The 20987-nt window shown below is 48.4% G+C and overlaps 1 protein-coding gene across 2 annotated transcripts in view; it reads right to left on the minus strand.

The window, feature by feature from the left end:
- The window catches only part of DSCAML1 (DS cell adhesion molecule like 1), a 366272-nt gene that overhangs the window by 334519 nt on the left and 10766 nt on the right, over positions 1-20987 (minus strand). For both annotated transcript variants that reach the window (XM_054439952.2, XM_054439953.2), the window contains exons 2-3: positions 15060-15377; positions 11257-11403 (exon numbers count right to left, since the gene is read on the minus strand). In XM_054439952.2, coding sequence (XP_054295927.1) covers positions 11257-11403; positions 15060-15377 — 465 coding nt within the window. The remainder of the gene's footprint in view (positions 1-11256; positions 11404-15059; positions 15378-20987) is intronic.

Consider the following 20987-nt stretch of genomic DNA (forward strand, 5'->3'; position numbering starts at 1 on the left):
TGAGAGGAAACACCTCAACCTTAGAGGCCTTTGTCCAGGCCCAGGGCTCCTCCTGCCCTCCATACTGGGATGCAGAAGCTCTGTGCCTGGCTCCAACCAGCTTGCTATTCCACTGTGAAAGTCGAGCTTGGCAGCTACAGAGACCCGTATTTAAGTTCCAGAGGCTTCTGCACACAGCAAGATGCCAGGACCACAAAAGTCAAGAGCATAATGGGAGGTTTGGGCTTTGGCCTTAGGGGGTAACATTAAGGGCGTCCCTGCCTCTCTGTCCCACCATGAGGATCTGGATCCTCCCCATCCAGCCCTCAGGCCCTTAGCCCTGAAGGCCGCATGAGCCTGTGACTCTCTGTGTAAGGGCAGCAGTGTCTGCCCTCCTAAATGCTCACACCTACGATCACACCTATGTTCTCATTCCTCACAGAGACCCAGGCCGCACAGCAAAGATGACTAACGCTGGGGCAGCTTGTGGACATGTGTCTGTCTAGCCCTAGGAAAAACTGAAAACCTATGCATAGAGAAACTGTATGTAGAAAACAGATCTATATAGAAAAATACATTATATACATGGAAATGTACTTTCTCTATACAGAAAATAAAAGTACCTGATTTTGAATCCTCACAACTGAAAAAAGTGCAGCTCAGAAAGGTTAAGACCTTGGCCAGGGTCAGAAGGCAAGTTAGGTGCGGAGTCAGGGTTGGAACCCAGGTCCCTCTGAGGCCAGAGCCCACAGGATTTTGCTTCTCTAAACAGCTTCACTTCATCACAAAAGAGACTCCAAGCAAGCCCCACTTCTTCAGAGCAGAACAGGAGCAGATGGTGGCTTTTTTCCAGCAACCACGGAAACAGGTACAACTGCACCTGCCCTTCTTTCTCATCCATCCCATTTACAACTTAATCTAGAGGATCAGTCACCTTCTCAGCTAAACCTTCCTCTAGGCGTTCGACGAACATTGCCTGGGTGCCTACTATGTGCTCATACGCAGTGAGCCTTGTGGCATCGCGGACGCAGACCACCCTGCCCACTGTTACCCAGCACAGGCCTCCGCACAGAACCGCAGCACCGTCTCCACCAGCTCTGGCTCTCATTGATACACAACAGAGTTCAAAATCACAGGCTTGGCAGGAAGTGCCATCTATACATAGCTCTACCATTCTGTAAGCACCGTTGGCTTCTTCTGACTAAATGCTACCCTACATTAAATGCCAGAATTCGGCAAGCAATACTGCATGTTTGCGATGAGATTGAGAACTAAAGGCAAGATTGATTTTGATGTGAACACCAGCAAAGCAAATGGGTTTTTGAAAACCCTATAATTTCCCTGCAACCCTTGACTTCACTAAACACACATTTTTAGACTACAGCACAGTTAGGTAGGCATTAAACAAAAATGAGGTAGTCTAATGATGATTTATGTGTAGGATAACCTTCTATAAAGAATTCCGCTCTGATTTCAGGGTAACTTTCAGAGGTGCCAACTTAACCAAACAATGCTGCTTGCTCTGTGTCCACCGCCAGGGTGTGATCCCGGGGCAGAGCGTTTGCCTGCAATTGTCTTAAATCTGCTGAAATTCACCCAGGGGGTGCTCTGGAAATGCAGCGCCTGCCATGAACTAAATGGAAAAGCAAAACATGACACATGCACACGCCGCCAGAGGCACCTGTGAACACGAGACATTTCTGCTTGACTGAGGAGTGCGGCTGATGGTTCTGGAACCAACCAACTGGCATGCAAGCGCAGAGCAGCCCGCCTGCTGGGATATTGGAAGGAGTTCTAGGGAGCTGCGGGCATGTTCTCTGGGAGGGGGTGCTTTGAGAGCTCCTGGGGCATAGGCATCAAAACCAGAGTTCTGGTGTATCCCTCCCTGGCTGTGTGACCTTGAGCAGGTCCCTCAGAGCCCCCAAGCCTTGATTTCCTTGTCTGTTAAATGAGTCTGTTAAACCTGTGTCTCCCGCAGATGTGTTTGGGAGGATTCAATAAGATGATGCTGGTGAACGGGCTTTATAAACCAGAGAGCATCATACAAACCGAAGGTGATGCCGGCCGCAGGGCACAGATGGAAAAGTGGCCCAAGTTATCTCCAAGAGCTGAAGTCAAACTGCCCTGGGCTCAGATTCTGCCTCGTCATTTCCTCAGGGTATGGCCTTGGGAAGGCTGACCTCTCTGTGCCTCAGGCCCCACATCTGCAAAATGGGAATAATAATAATACGGACTACATAGGGCACCTGTGAAGCTTAAATAAAAAGATGGAGAAAAGCACTTATCACAGACGAGCTCAATAACTGATCACTTATTTTCCTACAAACCATTCTTGCCACTATGAGTATCATCTCAGTTTAGGGAGAAAATTCCATTGCTGCCTCTGAGTGCTTTCTTGTAACGTATGCTTAACAGCGTTGGAAGGTAGGATTTTCTCCACACTTCAAGGAAGAATACAAGATGTCTGAGTCCGAGGCTTCCTTTCTCACTAAAGCAAACAACAAACAAACAACAGCCAAATTAAGGACCAGCTGCCTTTTCCACTCTCTAACTGCCTTGATGAGGGAAACAGTAATTGCTGGGAGTTCCTAGGACAGCGCTCTGCCTGGAGTCACTTTTACAAGGAAGAAAGTTGGACTTTGGGGACAGAAGCTCTGGTCCATGCCCAAGCCTTGCCACTTGGAATCTGTGTGACCTGGAGCAAATCGCTCAGCCTCTCTGAATCTCATTTTCTTTACATCTAAGAACGGGGGTAGCATGTTTCCCTCCAAGGGTTCCAAGCATGATTAAATGAGATGACATGCAGGTGCCCGCCGCGGAGCCCTACATACACTTATGGACTCATACATGTCTATTGCCTCCCCTCTCACTCCTCTTCTGCCTGCACAAGTCACTAAGCCACACTGCCTCTGTGTCCTCACCTGTAAAATAGGCAAGGTAATGGGAGCTATTTTGAGGAGCCAGTGACATCATCTGAAAGCACTTTATAAACTGTATTGTTTGAGAGACAATAGTTATTATTGAACCAGGGCTTGAGCACTTGGAGCAAATTAGACACCCCGCAGTTTGTGGAGTTATTCACTATGTTGGTACAAAACCGCACCTCCACTCCTTCCCTCAACAGAAAATGTTTATCAGGTACCCTGCAAGGTACTAGTGAATCTAGAGATTAATACTACATCCTAGGCACTTTGTTTCTGTCATTGTATTCAGTTATTATCATGGAATATTTGAGATAAAAACATAATGGTGGTGATCCATCTTGCACAGTCCTTTGTAGCTTTCTCAAGATCATAGTTAGGTGGATTCACTCTCCATCTGTGACTCCAGGACCACCACCCCTTTGGGTGGCTGCAGCCCCTAGCTTACCATCTCTAGCCCAGCACCCAGAAAGGGGAGCGCAGATGGTGAGTGATGATGCCAGATGATGGAGAAGACAGGGCGAGGGAGATGAGGTCTAAGGTTGGACAACTGCGTGAAGCTAGATGGGCAATTTCTCTGATGCATTTAGGTGACTCCTTTCCCATCTAAGAATTTGAGTCTCCTCAGAGGCCCAATTTTTATTTCAAGGATTCTATGTGCAATAGGTTTTATCATTCCCATTTTATAGATGATTAAACTGAGGCTTTGGAAGTAACTTGCTCAAGGTTACCAATTAAGACTAGCAGACTCCACAGCCTGTCTTCTTTCCACCACATCCCACTATATCTTCTGTGAATTATTTGCTCATAACTGTTACCCAACTTTCTGTGGATTGTCTTTTTCTTGTTGATTTGCAGGAGTTTTAAAATATGGTGAAATCCTGTCTCTATTAAAAATACAAAAATTAGCCGGGCGTGATGGTGTGCGCCTGTAATCCCAGGTACTCGGGAGGCTGAGACAAGAGAATCACTTGAACCTGGGGGGTGGAGGTTGCAGTGAACCAAGATCACCTGGGTGACAGAGCAAGATTCCATCTCAAAAAATATATATATAATAATATAATATATATTATATAAAATATATAATATATTATATAAAATATATAATATATATAATGTATAATATATTATATATTATTGTATACATATATAGTATGTGAATTCTTTGGGAGATAATATAGTGCAGCACTTAGGAGCACAGATGATGGAGTCTGAATGCATAAGTTTAAGTTGTGGCTCCACCACCTACTAACTTTAAGCAATTTACTTATCGTCTTTGTGCCTCAGCTTGCCCATTTGTAAAATGCGGGAATAAAAGTCCCCTTATCTTTAGATTGCTGTGAAGGTGAAACAAGCTAAATATGTCAAATGCTTAGAACACAGCCTGGCAACTTAGTAAGTGCTCAATAAATATTAGTCATTATTATTATGTTGTCCCTTATTCTTTTTCCCTAGATCTAGGCAGTACCTTCATGAGTTAAATGGCCCAGTGACCTCTCAGGTCTCTCACCACTTCTTCTTACCCTCCAGCCACATTGCCAGATCACCCCACCCTTTCATTGCCCACTTGCCTGTGCCTGTACTGTCACCTCCACCCAAAGTGCTCTCTCTGCCCTTTTGACCTGGTCACAGACTCCAGGGCCTGACTTGAGGGCCTGTCTCCTTCAGCATGCCTTACTGTGCGGCCATCAACAGAAAGAATGGTCCTGCGGTATCCTCCTCTTTGTGGGAAGACACTATAGTCCCAAGACAGAAGCCAGGAAAGGAACAGATCATGGCCAACCTGGACTCCTCTGCAAGGCCTGGCACTGTGCCTGGCACCCAGCAGGGGTCCAAGCTCCTTTTGTTGAATTGCCTCGGATCTATCATCTATTTCCCACTAGTGCAGGGTGACAATCCCAGCCACTTTTCTCCAGACTCGTAAGTAGTTAAGAGCTTAGGTCCCCAGTTCTCTATCTGAACAGCAGAGAATCACAAGAGGAACCCACAGAAGCAACTTGGCATTATGGAGGTGAAGGACCACCAAGATTAGACCCTGGTAATGCCACCAATTTTCCACGGGACCTTAGGCAGGCCTCCCAGTGTCCTCCATTCCACAGGACGGTTCAGTAGGGGAGAGACTGTCATTCTGTCATCACCATTAATCACTGGAGAGAAGACAGGTCTGAATAAAATATGAATCCTGCCCCTGATTATTATACATTCCTGTAATGGGGATAACACAGACTTTTAAAAAAAATTACAGGACAAAGTACGATTAGTGTCCTGAGCAAGGAACCGATAAAGTTTGGAGGGAGTTCAGAAAAGGAGCCCCTTGGAGTGGGTTAATCTGGGTGACTTTTAAATCCATTCTTAGCAGAAATCGAGGAAAGACATCATGGAAAAAGTAGTATTTGAACCAGACTTTGAAAGATGCGTAGGCTTCAGACAGACAAAGGAGGAAAAATATCTGGTATCTATAGTGAAATACAAAGGTGCCCCATGAGTAGTTAAAATCATGTGCCCTGAGAGTGAGCAGGAGAGGAGAGAAGATGGCAGGAGAGAGCATTGGTCTAGGCCTCGGTTTCTTTATCCATAAATGCAGAGGCTGAATGACACAGTCTCCAGGGCACTTTCCAGCTCTCACAGTCTGTGATTCCACATGTTCATAGCCTACATGTGGCCCAAACTGGTTTCCAGCACCGGCACCACTTCCCCTCTCTGTGCCCATCTCCCCTTCAAGTTGGTGTAGATTCGTGGGAGCCAAAGAAGTGACCTTCATGTCAGCCTGAGCGAAATGTAATTAATAAATCAAATCTGCATTCCAAAGCCAAACCAAGATCACATTTGTTTGTTGTATTGAGATTATCCATCCCTGTCCATTAGAGCCGACAACATGAGCTGAATCCTAAATTCCCAGTTTAGGACAGTCTTTGTGTCTCCCACGGGGCCAAAAACAGAGCCAGTGCCCAACAAAGCCTTCTTGTTAGGAGGGCTGTTTTGTTCACTGGTCTTTAAGCTGGAGATCTGTTGCCCTTCAGAGGAGCCCAAGCCTCTGGTCACTGCACACACAGCCAGAGGTCAGCACAAGGGTTGGTGGCAGATTTCTGTTCCCAGGAGAGTGCAGGAGACAGAGATGGGCCCTCCTTCTATGTGGAAATCTAAGGACACCCGATTCCTAATGATTCCCAGTCTGCTCTGGAGAGGCGGCGGGAAGTAGAGGAATCGGAAGACCAGCTCACATCCGGGCCACATCTCTTATTAGCTGTGTGGCCTTGGGTAACGTGCTTAACTGCTCTGGGCCTCAACATCCTCATTTATAAAATGAGAAAATAAAAACAAAAACAGAACATAAAAACATTATCTCTCTTAAAGGGTTATTGTGAGGATTAGAGATAATATATGTAAAATGCCTAACCCAAAAGAGGTCTCCATACAGGATAGGTATTATCATTAATCTTGTTATTATTATAATTATTCCCCTGTGACAGTCCTATGCTGGTTCTGGGGATAAAAAGATGAAAAAGATACAGTTGTACACCCTCCTGCGGCAGACAGATAGAAATAACGGACAAGGACACAAGACAGAATGAAGGCAGGGCTCCAGGAATGGAACCAGGGTGGTACTGTCTGCCCGGCAGGCCTATGTCTGGCCTCGTGGAAGAGGGCACGTGGACGAAGTGTAAGGGACAAAAGAGGGGCAGGGTATCAACAGAGAGAGGAGGGGGCCACTGTACCCCAGGCAGAAGAGATCGCTGAATTGAATGAGAGCTATGAAAACCCATTTGGCACCCTGGAACTCTGGAGTTCATTATTCTAGGGAGGCTGGTAGTTTACTTTGCTCTCTTGGCCAAAGGTGGGCTGCAGAGAGGAAGCACTGCCTGATAGGAACCCTTATACGACACTAAGAGACCTTTTCTCATGTCACAGGACCCCTCTGGCCAGATGCGTCCTTGCCCCTGTGTCTCCCTACCCACAATAAACAGTGTCCTCAGAGCACTTTCAGCCTGGCAAGGCATGGTGACAACTCAGTATCCCCATTTGCATGGACAAAGGAGCTGATGCAGGCTTGTCTTCCTGAGCAGCAGCAGACACATCTGGCCCGCATCTGAGCAGTGTCCCAAACTCCCCACTGGGACCAAGACAGCCAGTCAGGATGCTGGGGAAGAGCATGCTGGGAGACTCCCAAAAGGGGCCCACATTGATATAATCAGGTCTGGTGGAAATTAAAAGCTATTAGGAACAGGGCTGGATTTATCTTTATATCCAATAACATGTATTGTAATGGTGATCATGCAGATGGGAAATTAAACCACATCTCAGCTTCACTGGAGGCGTTAATTTTAATTTATGTTTGTGCACAGCCCTTGGCCCTCTTACCCCCACCTTGCCAGCCTTGGAGAGCCAGTTCACACCAGGTCAGTTCCCTGGAGAGAGAAGCAAGGGTGGGAGTCTGCCAGATACAAAGTGAGAGGCTCTATGCTTTACACACACGTCTTTAAACAGCGGATGGAAAGATGACCCGCTTGAGGGAGTGGAGGCGGGTATAGTAGGTGGCTAAAGGGTAGCACTTTGGGCTGTTTCTCCAGCCTCTCCCTGCCCTGGGCAAAGCACAGCCAAGAAGCTGGTGAGAGTTTCCTTTTCCAGCTTCAGGATAGCCAGGGATAGCTGGGAAGGCTAACCTGTGAGTGAGCACCCAATTCATGGAGATTGTTTTTGGTCCCAAGCCTTCAATTCTTCCCAGACTGCCTCAGAAAGAGGCATGGGAGAGCCAGCTCCCATCCACAGGGGCTGCACCCACATGAGGGCCCCCTCCTCCCAGGGCACCTGCATCCCCAAGGGGATGCCTCCTGGGGCTCTGATGGGCCCACACCAGTCTCCCTGCTCCTCCTTCTGTGTTCCAGCTCCTGCTGGACTTGTGGTTTGTGAAGCTGAGCCCAGCCCTGCAGATCCAGAAATCAAAGTCAACACAGTTCCTCTGGCTCCTGAAGCTGATCCTGAAGTGTCAGAGGGAAGTATCCCTGGCTCTTCCATCCTTCCATCCTCCACTAACCTTCAGGGCAACTTGCCATGTAATCTTCCCCTACCATGCGAAGTGCCATCCAGCCTCCCCACCTCAAAATGCACACACACACACACACACACACACACACACACAGCACACACACTGGGCATAGTGTGAATATGGTTAGTGGAAAAAAATCCTATTTTTATAAAAAATCAAGCTACTTGCATTTTCCAAAATTAAAGCATGTGGCATGTGGGCCCGAGTTCTGGTCCTGGACCTACAGAGCCTGGACAAGACAAAACTCCACTCTCTCTGGCTCTCATGGAGTCCTCCATGATCATGCCAGTTGGATTTCTGCACTTGGGGAAGACTGGCCATGGATCTAACATGTAGCTGTAGAATGATCTAGAATGATTATGGATGGGGCTGGAGGACTGGGCAGGAGAGGAAAATTCTCCAAGGCCAAACTAAACAAAGGGGTTCTGCAAAACCAAAGTTTAACACAGCCCTGCAGATTAGCATCAAGGCCACTTTCCTGATAATTATGCCCTATGGGGCCACCAGCCCAGTCTTGACATCAAAGACAGCCCTGAAGCACCAACTACAAAGGCCGCCTGGGGGAAGCTCCCTGCCTCCAGCTCCTAAGCACAGGAACCAGTTAACCTTCCTTCTCTCCTATCTGATCTGGTCTTCTCCCCACCCCACGCCCAGCCTGCTGTCCTTATTCCATGCCTCTGTCCATGGCATTCCCCAGATTCCTCTAGAATTCTTCCAGCCATCCATTCATATACTCACTGATCATTTAGTGAGCTTTTATTTACCCTGAGTGCAGAAAGTGGGGATGTGTGGATGAGAACAATCCAGTTCTGGACCGTGGGAACTGCAGTCGTGTAGGGAACACAGACACCATTCCATACCAGAAACACACACCACTGCAGCAAACAGCAAGCACAAATGCTGTCTTCCACCTAATAATCGCTATAACCTGTGCTCAGCAAGTGTCGGGCAGTGTTCTAGACATTGTTCATGTATTGATTCATTTCATTCTTACTCGAACCCTATGAGTCCATTTTACAGGTGGGGAAATGGAGGGGGTAAATGACTCGCCCAGCTAGTAAGCAATAGAGTGAGTCTTAAATGCAGGTAGTCTGGTCCTGGATTCTAGGCTCTTAATCACAACACTGCACTTGGTTCCATGAAGCCATCCCTACATCAGTTTGTCCCCATTCCTAAAGCCAAAGGCCTCACTGCCTACAGCACACATTTAAAGCCTCCACTGTAGCCAGAGTAACACTTTATTGGATACATTTATATGGTGGGGGAGGCACGTCTGTGTGGGGTTAAGCACACAGGTTGAAAAAACAGACTCTGGTTCCAGCCCCACCCTCTGCTCAGTGTGATTCAGAAGGTACTTTACTTCTTTGAGCCTCAGTTTCCTCTTCTATAAAGTGGAGAGGGGAAAACACATTTACAGATTTTTTGTGATGATAAAAAGAGATCCTGTATGAAAGTTTCTGAACCCTGTACCTGGGATATAGTAAGCACCCCCCAAATTTTAATGCAATAATTATTATCTCTTAATGGATGTAATGCTTAGTCTATAAACTTAAGTATATAAGAAATACCACATTTCTCTATGTTCTTTAAATCACCTTAAATCTGACTCTGCTAGATAGGCAGGAGATTGTCCCCAACATTATTGGGGCTTCTCCCAGGGTATGCCAAGGTCCGGGGTACCTCTGGTCCTCACCAGCCCATGGTCCCTGCCTGAATGATTGCTTTGGCTCTTGGGCTGTGTACCTCATGACTCATTTGAACACAAGAACCCTGGCCTTAGTCCCAGACCCTGCAGGACCCCACACAGCCACCCCTGCGGGGTCCAACTCTTCTGGCTGCATCCATGGAGCAGCCTTCAGCACCATCCCTATCCCTGGCATCCTTTCATCTCCTCTTTGTTCCTTGCCCTCAGAGGCTCTCCTCCCCAGACAAAACACCCTTCCTAACCTTTGCTATTAGCCTATGGTTTTACAAAAGACAGGAGGAGCAGCTGTCTTCCAGGAGCTTCGAATTCCCATCCTGCTACAAGCTCTGAAGTCAGGAGATATAATGGCCTGACCATCTGCTTGGAACTGAGAGAAGGAAAAAGTACTGAGTATAAAAGGCAAATTAATGTCTCAAAGAAAGTCTCCTGCCGCATTAGCTGTCAACACGCCAGAGCATGGTTCTTGTCCTAGGTACACATCAGAACCCCCTAGCGAGCACTGAAAAGGTGGATGCCCAGGCTCTTCTCCTGGGAGAGTCTAATTCAGTTGATTTGGGGCTAAGCATTGGTGTTTCTAAAGGAGCTCCTCGGGGAATTAAATGGGTAGCAGGCTTAAGAATCCCTGCTTTAAAGGTTCCATGAATAGAAGTCTTATCTTCCCCAACTAAATCATCAACCTTGAGGAACAAGAATCTTTTCAAACCATCAGTTATGGGACCTTAATGCTGAAAGGGAACTCAGAGATCACCTGGTCAAGTTGCTCCAATTTATAGCAAGGGAAACAAAGGTCCTTGGTGGAGAAAGGAAGAAAATGCAGCAGAACCCCTGCAATGTGTGGAGATGAAGAAATGGGTGGTGGAAAAATACCACAGTTTTGTAAATGGAGGCCTAGAGGTATTTTAAGGACCCGAGGTCCTCTCTTGGGGCTTCTATACCTGTTTTCCTGTGGGAGACACAACCCCAGAGAGGTAAAAGGAGCCAATAATGAGGGACTCGCAATCACGGCAGCTGTAATGAGATGAACCCACAACATGGTATGAACCCAATTTCCCAACATCAGCCTCAATGCAAGGCCAGCTAGAATTCCAATGGAGTCTTTAGCCAACTCATGCAAGAAGGAAAGAAGGAAAGTCCCCATACACATGCTTCCTGAAGTCAGGTCCTCCAAGGAGGCAGTGCTCACTGCTTTAGTCACACGACACAGGAACACAGACCACAGACCCGCCTCTCCTCCATCCTTCCCTCGCCACCTTTCGCGGGGAAGGTGCTTCCAGCCTTGCCTCCCATCCCTCAGGGCTGGGTCAAGCAAAGCCCCAGCAGTCAGAAAGGATGGGGCTTCCACTGCACTCAGTGTCTGATGGGACCCTCACACACCCAGTCAAGACCACCAGTGTGTGGGTCTTCAACACCCCACACAGAGACGTGCCAGACCAAGACCAAAGGCACTTTTTTATTTTGCCAAAGCATCACCAGAACAATAACAAATCACTCCCCAGAGCCAATCTCAAGATCTTGTTGAGCTCAACAACCAGCTCAGGCATCTCTACTTTATCCAGTCCCCACAGAGGGAGCACTCCTGTCTGCCGCAGCCCCGGGACGCTTCTTACCTGGGATGATGGAGACTGTGTCTTTCTCCCAAGATACAACGCTAACATATTCCTGCACTGAAGAGGGGATGAGGCACTTGAAGACGGCCACGTTGCCACGCATTGACCTTTGATCCTCCACCCGGACGGTGTAGGGTTCCCTGAAAACTGCAGAGAGATTGGCAGTGGGGAAGAGAAGAGTGTCACAAGGATGTGGTGAGGGTCCCCAGAAAGGAACAGGGAGTCAGCTCAACTCCCTCTGCTCCTTCAGCCTCACCTTCCCACTTCTTCCTTCCCACCTCCTGCTTAGCCAGCCTAGAAGCCCCTGCCATGATCTTGTTCTTGTCTTGGCAACTCCTTCTCCATCAACCTCCTCCCCATCCTACTGGGCAGCCTTTTCTCCCTCAAAAATATCTGGCCTCCCTCTGCAAGACCATCCATCCAAATTCCAACCTTTCCCATTTCGGTATTAGCAAGTCATATTAGATTGTAAGAGCCTTGAGGGCAGCACTAAGCCCTGCAATGTTATATTCACCAAGGGGATGTGCAGGTAATAAGGAAATATGCTAGAATTCCCCTAAGAAAACCAAACCGGATTTCCTGCATTATTGCTGGACCCAGGGTGGCAATTATTTTGGACACAGTGACCATAATGCACCCAAACAAAACCTGTGACACATGCTCTAACAACTGAGTTTTGGGCTCCTTCAACGTGAAAGGCAGCCTGGGAAATGTAGTTCAGATTCTGAGCTTACAAGGACAAAGGGAGAGAATGTTTGGGACTATGATTGTCTCTGAGCACACAGAATCCCAGAGACATGGACACAGTCTCCAAGATTCTCCAAAACAGAGCATTCTTGCTGCTTTCTTCCTGCTTCTGACCCTGGCTGCAGCCTCTACGGCAACCCTCCCTGACCCCCAGACTTGCCCCTGCTTTCAGAACCATCCCTTCCCCCACAGTGCCCACCTCCTGCCTCAGCTGGCTTCTGGGGCACCGCCACCTGCAGCCGCTGTATGTGCCTGGCCCTACAGGCAGGCAGACCCAGCCCTAGGAATGGGACCAAGGCTTCTGCCTCTGCCTTGTCCTCCACTGTTTGGCCTCTCCCAGGCCTCACTTGATCCCTCCACCCCCTTATCTGCCAAGCAAAGCTGGAACATCCAGAGCCCTGCTGCCTCCCGACCTTGTCCCTCAGCAGGCACCTGGGCAGCGTGCCCTCCTCCTCTCCCTGCCATGGTTGCCAGGGTGACACTTAGGGCCCTGGCAGCCCATCCCCACCCCCTGACTGTGCACCTGCAGCCCCTCTGGCATCATCAACAGTCTCTTAATTGACTGTGTTTCCAGTCAGCCTGGCTCTCCCCGGCCCTCCCTCGGCCTTTATTCTTTCCCCTTCTCCAAGTTGTGGCTGTGATGAGGAGGAGATGTGGTTGAGGTGGAAGAAAGAGAAGAGAGGAGAGGCACTGGTGGCTCTGTGGATCTGTGGTCCAGCCCTTCCATAGGTTTGGGCAGAGCCCTGCCTCCAGATATGGGAGAGCACAGAGGAGAACAAGGGGAACGGACTCTGGAGGGAGGCAGGGTGGTGGAGTGGAAAGAGCGGGCTGGGGTGCACGTCACCTGTGATGTCCCAGGGAGTCAGCAGAGGTTAATGGTTAACGGCATCTAACAAGCGGGCCCTGCCTCCTCCACTGGCCCGCTGTGTAATCCTGGACAAGGGTTGGTTAACCTTCTGGAGCCCCAGTTTCTTCATTTGTGGAAGGGAATCACCATAAGAGCAGTGTATGAAAGGCCCAGCCCAAAGAAAGCACTTTGACAATGTCACTTTTCACGATAGCTGCACCTCTGTGATGAACTGGCTATGTGCCCTTGGACAAGTGACTTAACTCTCTTTGTCTTAACCTCTTCATTTGTAAAAACACATTTATAGACTTACTGTGAAAACTGCATCCTAACCAAATGAGGGGGAGGTGACAGGAAACATGGTCCCTTCCCCTTAGCCCAATCCTCCACGCTGTGGAGGCCAGAGCTGGGCTCCAAATCCAGGCCTCAGGGCTCCCAGCCCAGCACTTGGTGCTGCATTAGGGGTTGAGTCGTGCAAAGGACTTGCTCCTAAAAAGAGTCCATGGGGAGCCCATGGAGAAACCCTGAGCATATCTCTGTGTTCTAAGAGCTCGTGGTCTAGCCCCAAACCAACCGATGGAATGAAGGAGAGCTCTCACCCCACCTCACCCCTACACACTCCCGTTCCCAGCTACTTTAAACCTTGCTCTTATGAGAGGTGTACCTAAGGGAAAAGGACCCCAAGAAGTCTGAGAGGGTCTGTCACCACATGCTGGTTGGGAGGCCTTTCCCAGAACCACTCTCCCTGGTTGGCCCAACACAGTCCCTGGAAAAGATGGTGTGACCTAGGCCTGGCACCATTGCAGTGGGCTGGGTCTTTAAGTTGAAAAGCTCTTCTAAGTTGAAAACCATTCCCAAAACGTCAGTGCTTTATAATGATCCGAGACCCACCTTACCATTGATTGTGACACACCAGTGTACCCTGGTGTCCTAGTGAAGAATGGCTGATCTAAGCTGTCCCCTTGGCCTCCTGACCTAATCCAGAGAAATAAGACTTTCTTTTTTCTTAAAATAGACCACCTGAGAAACCCTACCTCCTTGCCTCCACCTACTCTTCCAAAGACCAAAATCTTTCACTGCTAAAAGTCTTTCATTGTGAATATCACCAAAATGCCTTTTCTCATGAGATATGTTATCCTCAGACATCCCCTCAGCAGTAGAATGGATAAAGAAAGTGTGGTCTAGTTGCATGACAGAACACTACACAGCAGTGAGAACAACCAACCTCCCACCATACACAGCAGCAGGGGTAAATCCCATAGGCAGAATGGTGAGCAAAAGGTCTAGACAATACACACCATTGGACACCATTTGTATAAAGTTCATAAATAAGCAAAATATCTATACTGTTAGAAATCCGAATAGTGGTGGCTCTTAGGAGAATAGTGTCGGAAAAGAAGCTTGAGGAACGCTTCTAAGGTGCTGATGTTGTATTTCTCGATCTAAGTGTTAGTTGAACTTTGTAAAATTTCATCAAGCTACATACTTATAATGTGTGCACTTTCCTTTATATATTATTTTTCAATAAAAGGCTTCAAGGAAACCTCACTGTGCGTTTTCTATAAGTCAAGGGCTGAAGTGTGCACCTCATTTAAATGAACACCATCTCATTTAACCATCACATGTAGTGATACAGAGGTAGGTACTTGCATCCACTTTGCAGATGAGAAAACTGAGGCTTAGGAAGGTGTCTCCTCACCACTGCACTCCAGTCTGGGCGACAGAGTGAGGCTCTGTCTCAAAAAACAAAAGAAAGAAAGAAAGAAAGAGAGAGAGAGAAAGAAAGAAAAGAAAGAAAGAAAGAAAGAGAAAGGAAGACAGACAGAAAGAGAGAGAAAGAGAAAGAAAGAAAAGAAAGAAAGAGAAAGACAGAAAGAAAGAGAGAGAAAGAGAAAGAAAGAAAGAAAGAAAGAAAGACAGACAGAAAGAAAGAGAGAGAGAGAGAAAGAAAGAAAGAAAGAAAGAAAGAAAGAAAGAAAGAAAGAAAGAAAGAAAGAAAGAAAGAAAGAAAGAAAGAAAGAAAAAGAAAGAAAGAAAGTGTCTCTTATGCCTATGGACACACAGCAAGTGGTACAACTAAGATTCAAAAGAGAACAACAAAACTGTTCTTGAGTGAACGACTTCTTGCAAGCCCCCCCAAATATCCTCAGAATGACGGCGCAGCCTCCTCCTCCTGTGCCACTGGGGCAGCAGGCATCTTGTCACTTACCTGCTTTGACGCGGATGTTGGGGCTCCGGATCTTGCCGGCAGCGTTCTCCGCGGTGCAGAAGTAGTCATTGTCGTGGATAAAGCTATTGAAGGCGGAGGGGGAGAAGGGGTAGAGCTGCAGCGTCCCGTTGGCGTGGACGTGCCGGATGTGCGGCACGTCGTAGATGTCGTCCCCCGTGGCCAGGTACCATCGAAGGGCCGCGCTGGGGGAGCCCGCGGCCGGGCAGGGCACCACCACCCCCACGGAGCTGGAAAAGGTCACCTGCTGCAAGGAGTCATTTACAAAGTAGAGGCTGGTGCCAACATCTTCAGGGCGGGCTGCAGGAGAGGCAAGGGGAGAGACTTGGTTAGCATGGGCTCTAACAATACCCACATAAGCCACGGAGGCTTGCGACAGGCTGCACTCATTCACCTGACCTTCAAGCATCAGTCATTCAGTAAGCACTTATTGAGCACTGACTATATACCAGGCACTGGCAAAGGTGAATCAGAGACAGTTCCTGATCTATAGAAAACCCCAGCCTTCGGGTGCGGCGGCTCATGCCTGTAATTCCAGCACTTTGGGAGGCCGAGGCAGGCGGATCACCTGAGGTCAGGAGCTCATGACCAGCCTGGCCAACATGATGAAACCCCGTTGCTACTAAAAATACAAAAATTAGCCATGCACACGCGCCTGTAGTTTCAGCTGCTCGAGAGGGTGAGGCAGGAGAATCGCCTGAACCTGGGAGTCGGAGGTTTCAGTGAGCAGAGATCGTGCCACTGCACTCCAGCCTGGGCAACAGAGCAAGACTCTGTCTCGAACCAAAAAAAAAAAAAAAAAAAAAAAAAAAAGAAAGAAAGAAAAAAAGAAAATCCCGGGATTTTTGAGATTTGTTCAGAATCACACAGCTAAGGTACAGAACTAAAATGTGAACCCATTGCTCCTAAAGAGGATTATAGTGCTCTTTCTACCATCCCACAGATGAAAGCTGTAAAAGGTCTCAAAACCATGCTCTGAGATGAATGGCTACAGGAGCCGGGATGCTCGCCTGGAATGGAAGATGCAAGAGTGCAGGAGACCTTGATAGCTGATTTGGGAAATGCGTTGCCACAGAGGACTGAATGAGGACCAGCAGAAGAGTGGGTGGATAAGATCTAGACTTGGGGCAAAAGACCCAGATTCTAAACCCAGCCCTGACACCATGTGACTGTGCAATTCCCTTCCTCACTTGGATCGTCTGCTCCTTCACTTGGAAAATGGAGGGAGAGGATGGGCAAGACTGCAAAGACCCCTTCCGTCTCTGACATGGTGCCATTCCAACCCTCAACCACATGGGAGAATGTTCTTATGATTACAGCTGGCAGTGGCAGGGCCACCTGACTCGGAAGACTGGCCATCTGTTCCTCTTATCCCAGCATCAGGCCTAGATATTTCCTGTTCTTATCCCAGCAACCCTGAATGTTGGAATCAAGGGGTGTCCCCCTTCTTCTTGAGGAGCCTGCCTCTTTAAGAAATCCACTGCCTAGCAAGTGGACACCAACCCAGAGGAAGAGATGGCAGGGTCCCAGGTCTCTAGCTGGAAGCCACTCCCTCTCCACCAGGAAGATCAAGGAGTAAACAAACCACTCTGCTGCTTGTTTAAAGAACGTTGCAGGGGACCCAACTTGACCTCAATTTCCACAACTTTATAGGATGGGGGAGGGCCCACATCCGGCCGTATTAATATTCTTGGCTTAACTCTGAGCCGAGCCTCTGGGGAGAATATACCAGGCAGCTCGTTGAGGAAGGCCATTAAGCCTCATTGGTCAGAGCAATTCACATCATCTCACAAAAAGCCGTGATGGAGCCATTAGCAGACGTGCTGGAAAACACATTCGTGGGCTTCTTGCTGCGGTGTCAGGAGCATCCTCTTAGCAGCAAATGCATTTGCTGTCTTCACCAGGCACTGCACTCATAGCAGCTGAAAGGCACTTTCTTGGAGAGGGGAGCCACATGGCCTTGCCATCCTCCTCCTCATGCTGCCTACTCTTGTGACAGTCATAAAGTTGGTGGCTGAGCAAGTCTGCTCTGCATGGGACCCTCAGAAGCTCTGGAAGCATGCCCAACTTGCTGTGGCTGGAGTGTTCTCCAAGAGCATGAAATCATGCCATTTCACCAGGCAGCAAACCGAGGCTCGGGAGGTTTCTCTTAGAATATACACTTAGCAGGTCCCACTTCCAAGACTCTTCTCACTTTCTGAAAGCCTTCCTTACTGACATCCATGCAGCAAATATTTGTTAAGCATCTTCAATGTGCCAGGCACTGTTGTTAGGGACTTTACTTATATGACTTCTTTTAATTCTCCCAACAACACTAAGAGACAGGTACTATTAGTATCCCAGTGTACAGATGAGGATACTAAGGCACTGAGAGATCAAAGCAACTTACCCAAGACCACAAAACCAGTAAGTGAGGGCACTGGGACTCAGACTTCGGCAATCTGGCCCTGCAGTCACTGTCTTAACCATTCTGTGATGTATGACCACAGTGTAACCACTGCAATAATAAAGAGGGGACCTTCACCTTCCTCAGGCACAACCTGGCCACCAACTTCCATTTTCAGCTGGCCAAGAACACACAGGTGCACACACACACACATGCACATACACGACACACACACTCCTTCCTGGGAGTACTTTCTGTTGGATTCTGGGCATTTCAGACAATACTTTGCTTTTGGGAACAGGGACATTGCTCTGGGGTCCTGGGTGCCTCCTGAGAAACCTAGTTAATCAGGCACTGTCACCCTGGCAGCTTCATGGATTTGGGAGCCAAAAATCCATCACAGTACAGAAAGACTCTACATTGTGCCTGTAAATGGACTTAGGAAGCCGAGAGAATCCCTGACAAGGAGGAATTCAGGAACTGATTCATGGGAGAAGGTAAGTAAATTCTTAAGGCTAAGTATGATGTAGCCCTCTGTAATGATTATACCTCCAGCAATAGTAATAGCCACCATTGACCTCATTGTTAACTACAGGCCAGGCTGTGTGCCAGGTCCATTCTAGATACTGTATTTATATTATACAGATATTATATTTAATCTTCATAACTCCCTCGGGGGTGTTATTATTATTATTTCCATTTTACCGATAAGGAAATTAGGACTCTGAGAAGTTCACTAACTTCCCCAAAGTGATACAATGTGCAAATGCCAGAGCTGAGGCTAGAACCCAGCTTTGCCTCGCCTCAGAGCTGGGAGATGCACCTCCCGCTCTACTGCAGAAACCCCGTGGAAGACAAATAAAACCACAGAATATGGTTTTTCAGGCTGGGTACTTTTCCCAACCCTTCCTCCACCCCAGGCGCATTCCAAACACACATTCCCACTCTCCTTCTCTCCTGGCTGGAAATCCATTCCACTCTTCCTGCCTCCTGAGACGACCACTTCCCCAGGCCCCCTCTGTTCCCTCCAGGAGCATCAACCACAATGACAACAGCCTTCCTGCACTCCTGGGCCTCGGATCTTGCTGAAGCCAAGGACACAAGGTTCCCAGCAACTACAAATGGGTAGATTTAATTGATGAATTGACTGGGATTGTCCAGCCACCTGTCAGGGCTGATGAAAAGGCAGATTTATAGCAAAAGGCAAGGAGCCTCATATTTCTCCCACCCTGGGATGTGAGCTTCTGTCTTCTGAGTCTGGGGGAGCAGGGGAGGATTAGACACACCATTCATTTCTGTGTATGGCTCTGACAGTGCATTGCCATCATGAAACATCACCCTCAGGTGTAAAACAATAGCACTTTGCGCTTACATTGGGTTCATATTTTACCATCACAAGGCACCTGTCAGCTCAGAATGCAGAAACCCTTAAATAAGCATTAATTTAGCCTCCCCCTGCCTGCCAAGAGAAGGGAGTAAGCAAATACATAAAGAGGAAACTGAGGCACAGACCATCAAATACCTCAAATCTCTGCTACGTGCCATGTTGAAGACTGGGCACATGGGCAACAGGTAAGTGGCCACAGAAGCAATGGGTGTGTTCAGAACTCCAGGGACAGAAGAGGGAGTAGTAGGAGCCTGGCATCCTCACTCTGGCCTCATAGAGTCTGGTGTGGCCTCTACACAGGGGTTTCCCCACCTTCTCAGACTCATTTGAATCTTCAGAGCTGTGACAAAGCCCTAGCAAGCTCCCAGAGGAGCACCAGACCCCTGCCTTGAAGTCTGACAGAACTACCTCCCCTCTGGGTGCTCACCCCTCACCTGCTGTGTGACCTCAGGCAAGCCACTTAGCCCTCCTGAGCCTCCTTTACAAAAGGGCAGGATGTGATTGCACCATCTTAGCTGCCTCCCAGAGCTGCCGAGACGGTGGAATGGAATGGGGCAGTTCTTGATTCCCCATGAGGATGTTCTAATATGAGAGATAGGGATTGTTCACTCTCCCTGAGGGGTCGAGGGTGCCTAAGGTTACCGCAGAGATGAAAGGGCACAGCTCCACCCTGCAGCCCTGCAGAATTCCAAGCCCTCTCCAAACCCTACTTCCTCTCGGCTGACTCCTGCACCCTTCAGTGTCCTCCTTCCCCAGTCATTTCTGATCCAGGGACCAGAGAAGATGTTCATCGCCTCAGGAGATATTTACCAAGCACCAGCCATGCGCTGCACCACAGTATCCCAGGTATGGTGGGAGGCATCAGAGACAAGGAGAATGGCTTCACCTTCCAGGAGATTGTAAAGGAGAGGCGGAACAGGAAAGGGGGTTAAGCAATAGCACCAGGCCATATGTGACCTGCGGGCTGAAAGCACTGATTTAGCCAGGAGCCGTGGGGAAGGAAGGGGAAAGTTATTCAGCAGCCAGAGAAGAAGCGTTGGGAAGAGGTAGGAGCTGAGCTGAGCTGGAAGACCTGGATAGTTGGGGTGACAAGGCGGGGCACTCCCAGAGAAGACAGCCCAACAACAGTGAGTGAGGCATGCATGTTGGGGGCCGCTGTGGAAACCTTGCAGGCTGGAGAACTGGGTGAGTTTGGGGAGAAGAGGTGAAACCAGCTGGATTGAGGAGTTTGGGCCTCAGTGGTGGAAGACAGTGGGGAGTTGAAGGCAGTGGGGGATACATGGAGGTTTGCAAGCTTGGGAAAGCAAGGTTTGAGGGTCCAGCAGTCCCCAACAGTGGCGCCTGAGGTTATCCAAGTTCTTGTAGTCCTTATGTCTAACTTCTGTGGCATTTTGGCTGGATATCTATTTCCCTAAAGTCTTATTGGCCTAATGGTGTGGAGTCCCCAAAAGAAAGGAGACTAACATTTTGGAGCACCTTCTTGTGCCAGGCACCAGGTTTGACCATTTAATCCTCACACAAAGGTATGAGGCGGAGGGCCCGTTAGTCTCATTTTAAGGGTTAGGAAAAGGAGGCTGAAGGAGTCGACATCTTCTCCAGGATCCTACAGCCAGGAAGAGATGGAGTCAAAATTCAACCAGCTCCAAACTCGAGCTTTTTCCATCATATCGTTTAGTTCAAAGTTTGGGCTCTGACAAAGTTTCCCCTCATGTCTTCTCTCCAAGCTGGTCCCAATTTGGAAAGCAAATCCCCTGACAGAGACTCCTCCTTTCCCCTCCAATCCCAGCCACTCTCCGCAGCTCTTTCTTCCCTCTGCAGACAGAACCAGGCATATTTACCGAAAGAAAGAAGAGGAGGGGGAACACTTCATAAATAAAGAGAGAGACACTCAGATCAACAGCAAAGCTTCTTCTGGTCAAAGGGGGAAATGGATTTTTAATAGAAAATGGAAGTTATGGGCTTGGTTGTCACGTGACAGACGCCCAGACTTAAACCCATTTAATCTTCTCTGCCGTTTAACACTGAGTACCACCCTGATGCTGTGTTTCATAAAACAGGCTCCAAATTGCTAGGAGATTAGAAGTGTGGAAATAGCACAGCAATATTTTTAAACCAGAAATCGCCCCCAGGCATTTGG

Source organism: Pongo pygmaeus, chromosome 9 (genome assembly GCF_028885625.2).
Source record: "Pongo pygmaeus isolate AG05252 chromosome 9, NHGRI_mPonPyg2-v2.0_pri, whole genome shotgun sequence".
Taxonomy (NCBI): domain Eukaryota; kingdom Metazoa; phylum Chordata; class Mammalia; order Primates; family Hominidae; genus Pongo; species Pongo pygmaeus.